This window comes from Eschscholzia californica, unplaced genomic scaffold (genome assembly GCF_041429995.1).
Source record: "Eschscholzia californica isolate CP2 unplaced genomic scaffold, dmEscCali1.0.p SCAF_2, whole genome shotgun sequence".
Taxonomy (NCBI): Eukaryota; Viridiplantae; Streptophyta; class Magnoliopsida; order Ranunculales; family Papaveraceae; genus Eschscholzia; species Eschscholzia californica.
The window spans coordinates 11,228,225-11,243,662 of NW_028238309.1; the positions used below are offsets into that span (position 1 = coordinate 11,228,225).

Genomic DNA, 15,438 nt, shown 5'->3' on the forward strand with positions numbered 1-15,438 from the left:
TCAAATATCATGTACAATTCATTTCCCTGCATTTGCTCCTGAAAAAACATTTGACAATTTTTTTTACTAATGTTGTTAGTTGTGTTTCAACTAGGGTTAGTGAAAGATAGTACTACACACTATCTAAGTTAAAGAGAGAGAGATACGAGTTATAGAGAGATAGAAAATACCTTAACCGAGCTTCAATCTTCTTAAGGTTATGTCTCTACAAAATCTGGAGAAGACGACAGAGGGAGATACAAGTTAGAGAGATTGAAAAAATACCTCAACCTAGCTTCAATCTTCAAGCCTAAGGTTCTGTATGTGCAAAATTTGGAGAAGACGACAGAAAGAGAAGGATTCGAGTTAAAGAGAAATATGAGTTAGAGAGAAAATACCTCAACCTAGCTCTAATCTTCAAGCCTAGGGTTCATTATCTGCAGAAAAAAATTTGGAGAAGACGAGAGAGGGAGAGATATACGAGTTTGATCTATCGGGGTGATTTGGGTTGATTTCAGGATTGGATTTGGGGGTAAAAATCTAAAATCTTATTAAATCTTAGGGGGTAGGGTGGGATTCTGAACCAATAAAAATTATGGACTTTGAAAAGTTTGGAGTTTGATGTGTCATTACCCCCGTTTTTTTCTCGAGGATCAAGATTAATATTGAGGTTTCCGATCACGATCCAAGGGAGGTTGGGCGAGGGTCTAACATTAAGGATGGTTTCCAAGGAGAGAGCTTGTTTTTCTGGTAAGGGCTACCATAGAATGCCGATATGATAGTAGTGGTAGTGTCATTGGAGTCATGGACGAAGGCGTGGATAATGTTGGCATTAGAGCTAATGATGGATTGATTGAGGTGGTGTTTCCAGAAGAGGGCAAGACCTCCGACTCTATTGATAAGATCCACAAAGTGGCTCGCGTACCTTTTAACTATGGGGATATGTTTATCAATATTGAAGGATTTGTTTTTCGTCTTCGAAAGGAAGATAATAGCAGGGGGCTTACTATTGATAAGATGGAGGAAATGTTTTCTAGAAATGAAAGACGTGGTGCCCCTAGTATTCCAATTGAGTATAGAGAGATTCATGTTGGTCACATGGTTCAAGGCCATAATATTAGGACTGGCCTAAAGAAGCTAAGATGCGGGTAGGGGTAAGAGTCTAGGGGCACCCACCTTTGAAAGGACCAGGACGGTGGGCCCAATACAAAGTCAAGGGGTGGGAACTAGCTAGGGCTCATGAAGTCCAAGGGTCGGCTACAGGGGTAAGTCTAACGGCACCACAAAGGGACAGAGGCAGGTAGAAGAAGCAAGAAAGAAGAGAGGCGAAAAAGACAATCACGAAAAAAGAAGAAAAAAACAGCAGAGATTAACTAAAATTAAAGCAGTAATATAAATAAAAAGCAAAAAAAAAGAAGAGAAAAACAACAGAGATTAACTAAAATTAGAGTAGCAATATAAACAAAATGCTAAAAACAGAAGAGGTCTAAATCAAAACAAAAACAAGAAAAGCTATTTTTTTTAACTATACAGGAAAAACTATTAACCTACAAACTAATAAGGATAAACATAGAACCGAAAAAAGACTTACACAATCACTCCAAATAAATACATGCTAGCAGAGATATAGATTCAAGTAATAAAGCAACCAAAGTTAATCTAATATCTACACACTGATAACATTAAATAACATTCAACTTCATCGGTCTCATTTTAGGGGAAATCAAGACACAAATAAAGGCTATTAAGTGAACCTTAAGCTACTCTAAGATGGGTGCAGAAAGTTATAAGTGGAATCACAAGCAAGCTTAGTTTTAATTGAGCTGAAATTAGTAAAATAAGATGAACTAATATTGAAGTTTAGGGTTAAAAGTGAAACTTCCCTGTTTCCAAAATCTATGATGATGATGATGTTAATCGTTCATGCATGGTTGCTTCCCTCTTGGTTGAAGTTGTGGGTTTTTTGCTGTGAAGTTGGATTCCTGATGTTTTGAGACTTCCCCGATTTCCTTTGTTGAACGTGATCCTATATAGAAGTTTGTTTGATTGGGATTGTTGTGATGATCCTGGGGGTTAGGTTAAGATGATTGATGATAGTAGCCTTGTTGGACAGATTTGCGATGGGAAGATTGTGTTGGGTTTGATGAAGACCTTGAGTGGGATTTACGGTTAGGTCGAAAGAAGAGAGAGCAAAAAATCGTCAGGTGACGTCATTGAGACTCTTTCTCTCCTAAAAAAACCCCCCACCCTCGATTTTCAATGACCAAAGAAGATAGTTCCTAATTGGAGGAAAAAAAACATCCCTAATTGAAATTAGTGGAGAGTTGTACCCTCAGTAGGACTAAAAAAATGTTGTGGACAATTTCCCAACTTCAATTTCATTAGCCAACTAAGCGCATTTGGTAAGGGGCAGTCCCTTACCCCCACACGTAGTGAGGAGTTATCCTTAACACATAATAAACACAATGTATTTTTTAGATGTTTGGTTGAGAACTATACGTGTAATGTTCGCAATGAATGTATGTTTAGATTTTTTGAGATATTTATGTTATTAGATGTCGATAAATTAAAACACAAGAATACAATGTGAAATGCTTGCAAACAATAACACACAACAATTCATAATATGTGCGTAGAGAAAATTAGTTTTTTTTTTGTTGAGAGATAGAGAACATTAGCTTGAACGAACACGTTACATTATAATTTTTGTAATACATTATGAACATAAATTATTTATTTTCACAAAGGTAGGAACATCACGGCTTTTAGACTGCGAGCCTGGTATAACTTGAACGTGGAACAGTTGTTTATTTTGGAACTTGACAGTTGAGTTGAATTTTAGATCAATGGATCAACTCATTTGGTTAGGGTTACATACTTACGAATTAAAACAACCACGATTTTGGAGCATCTTCACGTTTTCAAAAAAAATCTTCACGTTTCCTCCACCATCGACCACATCTTCTCTCTTTCTTCCTTTCTCCTTCCTCTATCTCTGTCCCTTTCTTTCTCTCGCATTCTTCGTTCTTCTCCCTCCTTTTATCTTCATCTCTTTCATTTTTATTTTCTCTCTCTTGCTCATTCTACTTCTCTCCTAATCATTCTCTCTTTGTCTTTCTTACTATTCGAAGGAAAGTGTTTTCTTCGTCGGTGCTCGTCTCGTTTGAGACTAAGGGGACCTTGAGGAGGGGTTCCAGCGAAATTCTCTCAGAGATTTCAGACTTTGTGCCCGGACGACCACAATATGTTTGTGGCTGGTCGACCGCCAAACCCTCCTCGAGATCTCATTCGCCTTAGAAGAAGGGGTTTTCCGCGAAAGAAACACTCTTTCGATGGATAAATGAATGAGAGAAAATAAGTAGGAGATAGAGCAGTAAGAGAGAAAGCGAGAAGAAGTAGGAAAGATACGAGGAGATAGAAATTAAATTTACAAAAATAAATGAAAAAGTCAATTTTTGGAATCAAAATGAAAATCCTCCCACAAATATAATTGTCAAATTCTGGATGCCCAGAGGTGGGGCAAAGTCCCAAAACTGAACAACGAATTCTTCAATCGTTCATTGAATGGGAAGGCATACATCTCTCTCAATCTTGAAGATGGGTTGATAACAAGTTAGTTCTTGATTCTTCAACTGTAATCAGAGATTGAAAGGGAGATTGAAGAAATCAGATTTTTGAAAGAGAAACGGAGTTAGAGAGTGAAAAACACGGGAGGAGAGAGAACGTGTTTTCTGAGCGTGGGAAAACCACTTTCCCATGTTTTTAGTGAGAAAATTTGTTGGTGTCTTTTTTCTAACCTTTTTTTACCATGAGAAGTCGACTTTCTCACTCTGTTAGCCTTATCAAACAGCGGAAATTCCACTTTCATACAAAAACGACTTTCTCACCCCTATTTTCCTACGTAACAAACAGACCCTAAGGGGCAAAGTAAGAACGATATTGCACCGGTAACCAAACATATTACGAAACTGTCAAATTTTCCTAAACCCCAAAACCTAGAAAACATTTTTGAGTAGTCAGTCTCCCAAGTAGTCCGTACTCTAACCAGAAACCTTCTCTCAGCTTCAATGGCTACCTCTTCACTCAAACCAGAAATTTTCTGATATGTCTAAAATACCCAAGCAATTCAAATCTCAATATGGGTTTACTCAAAACCCTTCTATCAAATAATTTCTATTCATTTCTAAGACATCAAAACACTCCACTTCCATTACAAGAACCTCCCAATTCCTTTCGAGATTTTCAAATTTGTGTATCTAGGGTTTTTTCATCTTATACTCATAGGAGAAGTTTATCTGGTACTGTTCAATTTGTTTCTACAAATGTTGCAGAAGAACAAACAGAAATCAAATCTACCCATTCCAAGAACAGTGAATCAACTGATGGATCTGATTTGATTGTATTGAAAGCATTCAAGGAATTTTCACCAGAAATTGTTTTGCTTGTGAATCATTTATATGATAATGGGTATTTTAGCCAAGCTAACTTCTTGACCTCAGGGAAGTTAGATTTGAACTGTTTTTCTACTATCTATGCCAGGGATTTCATTAGGGCTGCTGCTCAAAAGTTTGGCAAGGATCATCCTGAAATCTTAAAGTAAGATCATAACCTTCCTCCGTTTTATTCAATGTTATCTCAACCTAAAGTTTGATCATTTATATAGTATGCCTTATATGGGTTATTGTTTAGAGGGTATTTATAGATAGAATTGTTTCGGCTCGAAAGTGCACAAATTAGATAGAAATAGTTATCCATAAGAAGTGAAGGAAATGATAGTTTTCATTATGAACATTTCTATCTGTTGTGGTGGTCTAAGGATTTAGATGAATGTCACAATGTTAACTCGCGACCTAAGACCTTAGTAGAAAAAAAAAACTATTACAAGAGAGAAACTGTTGGTGAGAAGAAACCTCTTGGACCTCTTCAGTCTTCAATTACTCCTTCCTCATAAATAATTGATGAATACGATTCAAGTTTGAATTTTCTTGTTATTGTTGAAATAGAAAGCATCAGTTGAAGGACAGCAAAGTCCCACTTGCAAAGTTTATCCTAAAAGAAGGTGCCGAGAAATGTGTCCTTATGGATGGATGACACCATTTGTGCTTGATTCCAAGCTCGGGGATGCTATTTAGAATAGCAACTGCTCATCAAGGAGAACAAACCTAAGACTCAGCTGGCAGACCCATGGCTCAGCTAAGTGCCACCTGTCTGCCAGTTTAGTCAGTGGACCACTTTACGCGGTTTAACTTGCTGTCTGGCATTAACATCGTTTGGTTTCAGCTTTTTTGTTCTATCTGTGAGACTTGGGGTTATGTTACCAGACATGTTACGGAGTCTACACCCCCTTGCCTATTGCATACCGGATTTCCTATGCCATTTTATGTACTTCGGAGATGCAGTAATCTAGATTCGGCATTCCGAAATTTTCAACTTTAATTAACCCAAATATGTTTAACTAGTTGAGTAGTTAACTACAATATGTTTTAGTTAACCAATCAAGATATTAAATTTATGGAGAGAAATGTTGTAGAGTAAGTGTATCTGTTGTACCTGCATTGTAGAAAATACATTGTTTAGGGAAATAGTCCGAGATGTACCTCTACCTAAATAGAGTCTAGAAGAGGTATACTCCTTGCCTATAGCACACTAAACATAGAAGTGTACTGGATACGGCTACCCTGAGACGTACTGGAGTGATCCAGATTCTAGGCTATGTGTAGTTTAAGGTGTATAGCCTAAGGACAACTTGTTCTTTACTTAGTCAAAGCCTGCTGCGTGATCTCTGATTCCATTTTACTTGTATCAGTTAATTGTATGGGTAATTAAACCATTCTCCTGGCTCTGATCATCAGTTCTCTTGTTTTAATCTTCAAAGTTTGGTTTTGCAGAAGGTTGTCATTATGTGACGTGGAAAGGATTGCCCGCTTTGGCTGCCCTTCTGTTGAAAGGAAGACGGCTTTTGCAGCTAAAAGATTGCGTACTTTCTTTTCCATACAAGAAAATATTGTAAGCCAGCTTTAACACCACATTATGTCCATTATCCAATATCTGTCAGTTCTGATATTCTTTTTTCTGATTCTGCATTAGATATGTCAACCTTGCAAGTTGAGAAGTTCATGCAAGGTCGTAAATCTACCAGTACGAAGGAGGAAAAAAGTAATGATAACGGATAAGTTAAGTTTAGTTGATATTATGAGAGTCCTGACTCTATATGGGCTGGAATTAATACCTCGACAGCTCGTAATACCTCACGAAGTAAAAGATTCCATTAGAAAGTTGCTCATAGAAGTGGTTAATAATAGTCAAGTTAATCAGGAGGAGAAAGTTGATGCTCCAGAGCAAGATGAAGTTAAAAAAACTCTAGAGCGAAAGCCACTGAAGGAGCTATCACCGGACATGGTTTTGCTGGCGAGTCATTTGCACGAGGAAGGCTACTTAAAGAATGCAAACTTCTTGGCACCTGAGAAGTTGGACCTAAGTTGTTTCTCCAGCTATCATTCTCGTGATTTTTTCAGGTGTGCAGTTGAAAGGTTTGGCCAGCATCATAAGGAAATCATGAAGTGAGAACAATCTTCACTCATAGTTGCTTGTATTACATTTACTATTCCAAGTATTTAATCAATTGCATTTGCTTTTACATGATTACATTAGTAGAAGTGATTGACTTTGCCTAGCTTACCCTATTATAGAGTAATATATTAATTATTACAAGCTATAGTACAGGAGCGACCAAGCGAGTTTTTAGCCTGATAAGTAAGAGAGGCAGTGTAGAGAAATGTTAGATCCTCCTGTGGGAACTCAACATAGACGAGAGAGTAAACATAGGCATTGAAGCATAACATGCTGAATAAAGGCGTAGGGAAAAGTACAATTCATTTAAAAAAGAAAATATAGAGTTGCAGACTTGTTTTTTTAAGGCGAAAAAGAGCTTATACAATCCGTAAAAGCTTTTTGTCATTTGTTCTAAAACATCAAGAAAGTAGGATGATTCTTTTCAAAAGAAAGTAAGATGATTGATTTGCAGGAGATATCAGGAATTAAGTCAAACAGAGACCAAAAACCCATCTTACTTGAAGTATTTCTTGAAATTTAGTTTCCAAATATAGTCCCTCGATACTCTATTTGGGTGGCTAATCTTGGAGCAGTATACAATATTACCTTTTGAAGTAGAAATTGGTGTGTAATGCATAATTAGATGATAATTCACAGTAATAATAATATGAGAACCCTAGATTGTTTGTCTGGTCACTTTTCTTTTCAGTATGAGTGTAAATTGGAAACTCATAATGCGATGGCCATTAAGAACTTGCTGTATTGCCCACCAGCTGAATGATCTTTAGAGATACTTTCCAGCCTTAAGTCAGATTTGTCGTGATTACTTTAACCTTTGAATTCTTTCGCAGAAGCATGTTATTCAGCGACTTGAAAACAGTTGTTCGTTTTGGTTGTCCTTCTATTGAAAAGAAAACTACTATTGCGGCTAAAAAATTACGTTCTTTCTTCTGCATTCAGGAAGCTACGGTAAGCTAGCTCTTACATACCCCTTCCACACACACATATATATGTATGTATTGCTCTCCTCATTCCTAACCTAATATTTTCTTTTTCCTATTGTGCATTAGGTATGTCAAACTTGCCAATTAAAAAATTCATGCCCTGTCATGAACCAAAGAGTGCGGAAATATCAAGTAACATATATAAGCTTTCCGGATATTATGAGAGTCCTAACTACGTACGGGTTAGAGTTGGTGCCTGAAGAGTTGGTAATACCAGCCGAAATCAAAGAGACTGTGAGCAAATTACTCGGAGTAGTGGTCAATCCTGGTCAAGTAACTCAGGATGATCAAAATTCAGGTGCTTCGGGTGTATAGGAGGTTGCTTGTGTTTGTTTATTCGACCTCCGTTTGTTTCTGAATCTCCGTATACTTGGTGCTTCGGATAAAAACAGGGTCAACCTGAAAAGTAAGAGCTAATTTAGATGGAACAGAAAGTAAATTGATGATCTCATTGGAATTCAAATGAAGAGAATTCTTTTTTGATAGGTCTACTTCTTCATGGATTATGCAGAGAAGAGGCAAAAGGGAGAAAGGTTTCGGATTCTCAACATGAAATTATGATGCCGAACTGGCATGTAATTCATCTTTGATATAACAACAGCTGATTAGAAGTAATTGTAGGGGAAAGATTTGCATTTTCCTCCATTAAAATAGAATAGCTTTTTTTTGGTGGCCAATCTCTTGGCTTGAGTGTCAAGGTTTTCCTTTTTTTTTTTTTCTTATGATCATGGCAGCCGAGGCAGTTCCTATTCTCCACTTTCTTTCTTTACATCAATAATCTGTACTAAAGTTGTGCCATAAATGGATATGATTAGAGTTTAGCTGGTTAACTACAAAATTTTTTATGTCCACAATGAATTCAATCTGCACTTTCTTGTGATTGTTGGTGAAGATATGCATGTCTTATGTGGGTTTGCATGTTTTCTTCTGAAACCCTAATAGTTTGAGAGAATAAGCAAAGTCTCAGACTGGTCAATCTAATAGAGTAAGCCAACTCTCGGACTAACCAGTCTGAGAGGGCCAGCATGCTCTCTCGGACTGGACAGTCAAGGGTAGAAAGATTGTAGGAGCTAATAGAGCCTGCTGGCGATTGACTGGAGCGTAATGGTATGTCTGTTCGATCATAGCACTTTGTCTGGGTGCCTCTTGACCGCGCCCTCACCGTTATAGTTAGGTTTTTACTAAGCACTAGGTTTCTTTGTTTAGGGAGATCGATTTGTTTAGGGAGATTTCTTTGTTGTTGAGAGAGAAAAAAAGCATGGTGTGGAGAAAGAATTTGGAGAGGAAATGAGAGAATTTCAATTTTAAGTTTTTTTTTTTTTTGAAACACAAATGTCTTAAAACACAAATGTATTACAGAGAAGTCCAAGAAGTAAACCAAAAGGTAAATCTGGACTAAACCGAAATAACAATGATCAACATACACTTCAAAGTGATTTAATAGGTGTGGGGGGCTATTGCCGAAGTTGCTAAGCTGTGGGCCTCATTGTTGCTCCCCCGATTGCAATACTCCACGGTAACATTGAGTAGGTTCACCCTAGCTTTTAATCCGTAGATTTCATTAATCAATCTCCATGGGATTTCTTCATCGACGGCCAAGATTAAATTGATCAAGACTAGGGCATCCCCTTCCACTATAAAATCAATCAAACCTAATTCCACCCCCAAATCTAGGGCTGCCTCCATTCCTTTGAGCTCACTGTAAATCGCCGACTTAGATTCTACTTCTCTTACCTTCGTTCCTATATTAACTCCTTGGAAATCTCTTGCGATGGCTGCACAAGCAGCTTTATCACCTCGAAAAGCACCGTCGAAGTTTATTTTAAACTTACCCTCCGGTGGAGGACACCATCGGTTTTCCTGCGGAAGGTTAGTAGAAATCATAGAAGGGGTGTGAAGAAGAGATACATACCTCAGAGCAGTTGCTGTATTCGACCAAACCCTTGTCAGATCTGTGTTCTTGTTTTGAAAATGCTTATCGCATCTCGTTTTCCACCATTCCCACATCAAATAACAGAAGGTATACCAATCCTTTTCCCCAATTCCTTTTTGTAACAGAATAATCTTTAGGTTATTAATAGGGTCTGTGTTTCTTTGAAGGATGTGGGTGAGTCCTGCTTTGCCTAACAGATTCGCAAATGAGTTGCAACTCCCAAACAGGTGCGTGATTGTTTCTGTTTCATTGAGATTACACATGATGCATGTTTGATCTATATGTTGAACACGAGATCCTATGTTATCCAATGTTGGAAGACCATTATGAATGAGCCTCCATATGAAGTTTTGAACCTTTGGGCTCATTTCTTTCTTTAACCAAAAAAGCTTCCAAGGGAAGTCTGCTGCTTCGTTTTGTAGAGTTGTAGGGATCTTGACCTCTGTGTAGAATGATTTAGCAGAAAACTTACCATTGTCTGTGGGTTTCCATATTAATCGATCCACACTATTAGCCTGACTTAATTGAATGCTAATAATCTCATGTGCCGTCTGTTGATCAAAATATAGTTGGATCAGAGATATATTCCATATTTTTTCCTCATGAATCATAAGATCCGACACATATTTGATGAAGGGAGGAAGAGGTAAAATAGGTATTGGGATTGGGTTAATATTGTATTGTAGCCAAGGGTCTTGTGTTATTTTTACTGATTTGCCGTCACCGATTATCCACAACACTTTCTTCTTCATTATTTCTTTTGTTTCTTCAATGGCGGCCCAGAATTGTGAAGTCCTGTTTGGTTTTGTCTGGTTCCAAAAATCCCCTGATTTTACGTATTTTGATTTTAATAACTTAACCCATATTGCATCCTCTTGAGTGATGAATCGCCAGGTCATTTTAGCCATGAGTGAGAGATTTACTTCTTCCATGGATCTTACCCCCAATCCCCCATTATTTTTAGGGTTGGTGATGATATCCCATTTTATGAAGTGAAGCTTTCTCTCATTAGTTTCATGGCCCCACCAAAAACATCTTTCTATTTTCTCTAATTCACTGATTACTGCTTTTGGCATGAGTTGATAGCTACATTGATATGTACAGAAAGATGATAACACCGATTTTATAAGCACTGTTCGACCTGGCTGACTTATAAGTTTATTCTTCCATCCTGATAGGCTTTTGTGGAACTTTTCAATTAACCATTCTTGATTCTGAATTCTGTTTCCTTTGTTGAGAATGAGAGAACCCAGGTATTTCTCTTGGTCCGTCATAAGAGGAGCCGAGAGATTTGTGATGAACTGCTGCTGGATATTCTGTGGAATCCCTTTGCCAAAGAATAAGGACGACTTAGTATAATTTACCTGCTGCCCTGTGAAGGAGGAGTATTGAAACATCAGTTCTTTTAAGTTGATTAAATTTGTTGTATCCGCTTTACCAAACACTATCAGATCATCCGCGAACAGCAAATGAGTGATTGTTGGACTGTCCGGATTGATTTGGTACCCTGTAAATCTTCCCTGGGATTCATAGTGATCAAATAAAAGAGAGAGAGATTGAGTGGTGAGGATAAATAGGTAGGGGGATAGAGGGCACCCCTGCCTAAGGCCTCTAGAGGCCAAAAAGTCACCAGTAGTACTGCCATTTATTTGAATATTAAACCTCACTGACGTTACACAAGACATAATGAGGTTGAGGATTCTACCCTCAATACCCATAGACCTAAGAACTTGGTTTAGAAAAGTCCAATCTACCCGGTCATAGGCTTTCGCCATGTCCATTTTCAAAGAGAATGCTCCTTTTTTAGCCGTAGAACACCTCATAGAGTGAATCAATTCTTTAGCTATGACTATGTTATCAATTATCTGTCTTTGGGGCACAAAAGCATTTTGGGTCCAGTGAATAGAATCTTCTAAGTATAGTCTAAGGCGGTTGGCAATGATTTTGGTGATGAACTTATAAACTGCATTACAAAGTGCTATAGGCCTAAACTCCGAGGCGAAACTCGGATTCCTAGTCTTAGGAATTAAAGCTAAAGTGGTTAAATTTAACGAGGGATCAATAGAACCTGTAATGAAGGCAGATTGGATGTACTTGGTTAGTTCAGTACCGATAACTTCCCAATTATGTTGGAAAAAAAAGCAAGGTAAGCCATCAGGTCCCGGACTCTTCAAAGCCCCCATCTCCATAACCACTGCTTTAATCTCCTCCGGCGACGGAATCCTCGAGATGTCGTCCTGTTGTTCGGCCGATAGAACTTTGAATGAATTTAGCACTTCAGTTGGTGGTTGACTGACTTGATCAGCAGTAAATAAGTTCTGAAAAAAAGCCTCAAATTCCGCCGAGATGTCTTCTGAATTTCTAGTGACTTGACCATTAGATCGAGTAATTTGATGGATTCGATTTTTCTGACGCCTGGTAGACATAGAGACATGGAAAGCCTTGGTGTTCCTATCACCATTGTGAACCCAATAATTTTTTGCTCGTTGTTCCGCCCTCGTGCGAAGTACATTTTCCAGAAACAAGATTTCTTCTTGAATGTCACTTTCTATACCCAAGACCATCTCTGTTGGCTCCAGTTTTTGAACATCTAGTAATCTTTTTCTCAATATTAATAATCTGTTTTTAATTACCCCGAATGCTCTCTTACTCCAACCTTTTAACTCATTTTTGACAAAATCTATTCTTTGGATAAAAGACCCCGTACTCTGATCCCATTTTTCTTGAAAAATATCTTTGTAATCCCCGTGCTTAGTCCAATAGCTTTCAAATCTTGAAATTGCATTCAAAATGTTCCCTTGAACTTTAAACTTTAGAAGGATCGGTGCGTGGTCACTGTTGTAGCGGGGAAGGTGAAAAACTCCCGCTTCAGGAAATTTGAGAAGCCAGTTTGTATCACATAAAGCCCTGTCCAACCTTTCTTTTGTTAAGTGGTGAATTTGCTTGCTGTTTGTCCAAGTAAATGCTGGACCATTGTATCCGAGATCGATTAGATTAGCATCACGCACGAAATTCTGAAAAGAAGGCAAAAACGGAATTTGATTATTATTTCCCCATTTTTCCGATCTATCTAACAGAGCATTTAAGTCCCCAATACAACAATAGGGGTTAGTGATGGTTTCAATTCTAGTTAATGTGCTAGACCAAAAATTACTTCTGTTTTGGACCTGCGGAGGTCCATATATGCAAAGAATGTCCCACGGGGATTCCTCCGTGTTATAGTGAACAGTAGCATGTATCAGATTCGGGGATGAAAAATGGACATCCAACCGTAGATCATGAGTCCAATGTAAGATAAGGCCACCACTACGGCCTATTGCCGGGACATAATAATGATTAGTTAAGTTATGTTTATTAAAACAGGAAAGAGGAATATAATTGGAGATCCTAGTCTCCGAGAGGAAAACAATAGAGGGTTTTATAGCCCCCAGGAACTGAGATAAAGTCTCCTTTGTCGGGGTGTTCCCAAGCCCACGACAATTCCAAGCAAATGCAGTCACGACCCTTGCGGCATTTGGGGTGCCGTTCCCCTTTCTTTGTGGTCGTCGGTAACATGACGAACAGTTTTCTTGTATTGTTTAATTGCTCTTTCTCCAGCGACCGGAGAAGCCTCCTCCATTTCTGCCGTCGAGTTTGACCCTTCACATTTTTCCTTTCTTTTAGGGTTGTGCTGATTGATAGAAAATAGGCTATTGGTGTAGACTGCCGACACACTGTCTTTAGACTGAACCCTCGAGCGCTTAACCTGTATTAAATTAGACACAAAATCCCCAAAGTTATTCTCGGAATTATAAATGGGCTCTGGAGTAGTCTGGTTTTCCCCATTATTAATGTTTTCATTTAAGTTGAGGGAAGCTAGTCTAGGAGTGATATCACAACCATAGGAACCTAGTTCTTTCAGTGGGTTTCTTACTGTAAAAGGAACTTTAAATTCCTCTTTATATTTGGGGACGAGAGATTTTGTGATATAATCACGGGTAGCTTCATCAATGTTTAGTTTAAGTAAATCCCCAAAAGCAAGAACAGTGGGGCAAAATTTCATAGTGTGTCCCACTAGTCCACAGTAATTACAGAATCGAGGCAGTTTTTCAACCCTTATTTCAATTGATATTAATTTACTGTTGGATAATTTCAGATTAACACGAGCAGGGAGTTTTGTTGTTATGCAAAGTTCCACTCGAACCCTTCCAAACAAACTCCATTTAGACGCCTCCTCTTTAGTGGTTGGAATGAAGTTGCCAATAGATCCTGCTAATCGGTTAATGACAGTACTATTAAGATGAGAGGCCGGGATTCCATGCAACTGTATCCAGAACCAAGCCTTGTCGAAAGTATGATCACCAGGAGCAACATCCGATTTGCAATGTTGCAATATGATTAATTCATCCTGGACAACCCAAGGAGAACTGTCCACTGCGATATCAAGTTCCATCCCCGTATGAAATTTCATCAAGAATACATTGTCTTTGACATCTGAGAGCAAAAATTTGTTCGGTCCATGAATCACACGAGATAGTCGCATCATTGCTTGTGTTATATCAACTTTTCTATTACTTTGGATCCAAACAACCCCATTCTTAGGAACTTCATTATCCCAGGGAATGAGGTCTTCCCCCTCCACTTGAATTGTTGGACCTTCTTCCGTTGTAAGTTCGGAAAATTGCTTAATCAATTCGAAATTTGGTGTAGCCATAGATTGATGAGAGAAAAAGAAGATAATATACCAAAAAAGTCTGAGAACTTTGAGTATAAAAAGCCCCTATAGAGCGACAAGGAGGAAACCCAGGCTATTTCTAGCCGGAATCCGAGAAATTCAAAATTTAAAAACTTGAAAACCGATCAAAACTGCCTAAAACCGTCAAGATAACTTCTAATACCGGATAATAACTGAAAAATCTCCTCCTCAATTGGTGGCGCCTCTACCTAACTGCTATTTCTCCGCCCGGGAGAAATACCTTTGTTCCCTTTAATTTTAAGTTAAATAGTTAGGCGGTTGAGAGAGAAATTAGGAAGATGTGGGAGAGTGAGTTAGTTATTTCAATATCTCCCACGATTTTCTACTGTAAAGTTGAGAAATATGGGTAGTAGTTATTCTAACCCAAGTCAATTCAAGAAGAAGAAAGGCAATAAGTATAGTAAGTAATGTACCAAATAAGAAGAAAGTGCCACCTAAATTACGCAATAAATATAGTAAGTAATGTACTAAATTTGTCGGATTTTTGACCTCTTTCATGTTGTCGGGTTTTAGGTTTTTTTCATCAATGGTTTAAATTAGGTGGTTATCGTGCTTATCACATGTTCATGATGTAATAACTCATGTAGATCGCAGTCGATTTCTCAAAAAAATACGGTAAAAAACAAATAAGGAGAAAGTGCTTATAGAATCCCCTTACAAATACATGGGGTGTAAACATCCGGCTCTTTCCATATCGTCCCGATCTCAGGAACTCGAAAAGTTCAGGTGAGGTCTAGACAGTAGTGATTCTATAGTATATCCATGGCAATTGGATTTAGGGTTTCGATTCTCTCCACTATTGTTATTTTTCTTCTAGCAAGTTATTACAAAACTGGATCTTCTCTCGCATCTGATAAATCAAAACTGGATCTAGGGATGTCATCAGGTGGTTCAGGTCGTAATCTCCTTGCTGGTATACGTAGAAGCAATCAGATCTCAAATTGCAGAGAAATGTCTTCTAAAATTCAGTGTTTACAAAACTCGAAATGTAGGTGGTGCCGAAGTGATGCGATCGATGATATGTGTTTTAAGTTCTCTGAGTCTTTGAGATTGCCTCAACAGGTTTTCCTCTGCGACTAATCTCTCTCTCTCTCTCCCTCTCTCTAAATTGTGTAATATGTCTGTTGATTGTTTGATCTATTTCCTCAATGAAAATTGAATGATTTGTTTTTGTTGGTGGTGGTGTACTAGATTCTGAATTAGCATTTTGTAATTGAAGTTTTAAGCCCTAATTG

General features: G+C 38.1%; 2 protein-coding genes across 2 annotated transcripts; one reads left to right on the top strand and one right to left on the bottom strand.

Moving 5' to 3' along the window:
- Nucleotides 1–3,543: 3,543 nt before the first annotated feature.
- LOC147556183 (uncharacterized) lies at nucleotides 3,544–8,426 on the top strand. Its single transcript, XM_086663977.1, has 5 exons — nucleotides 3,544–4,575; nucleotides 5,868–5,985; nucleotides 6,067–6,539; nucleotides 7,383–7,500; nucleotides 7,602–8,426. The coding sequence occupies exons 1-5, from the start codon at nucleotides 4,118–4,120 to the stop codon at nucleotides 7,848–7,850; spliced, it is 1,416 nt and encodes a 471-aa protein (XP_086520103.1). The 5' UTR covers nucleotides 3,544–4,117; the 3' UTR covers nucleotides 7,851–8,426.
- Nucleotides 8,427–8,972: 546 nt separating this feature from the next.
- Nucleotides 8,973–14,161, bottom strand: LOC147556184 (uncharacterized). Its single transcript, XM_086658593.1, has 2 exons — nucleotides 13,031–14,161; nucleotides 8,973–12,482 (listed from the first exon to the last, which is right to left on the bottom strand). The coding sequence occupies exons 1-2, from the start codon at nucleotides 14,159–14,161 to the stop codon at nucleotides 8,973–8,975; spliced, it is 4,641 nt and encodes a 1,546-aa protein (XP_086514719.1).
- Between the last annotated feature and the right edge of the window lie 1,277 nt (nucleotides 14,162–15,438).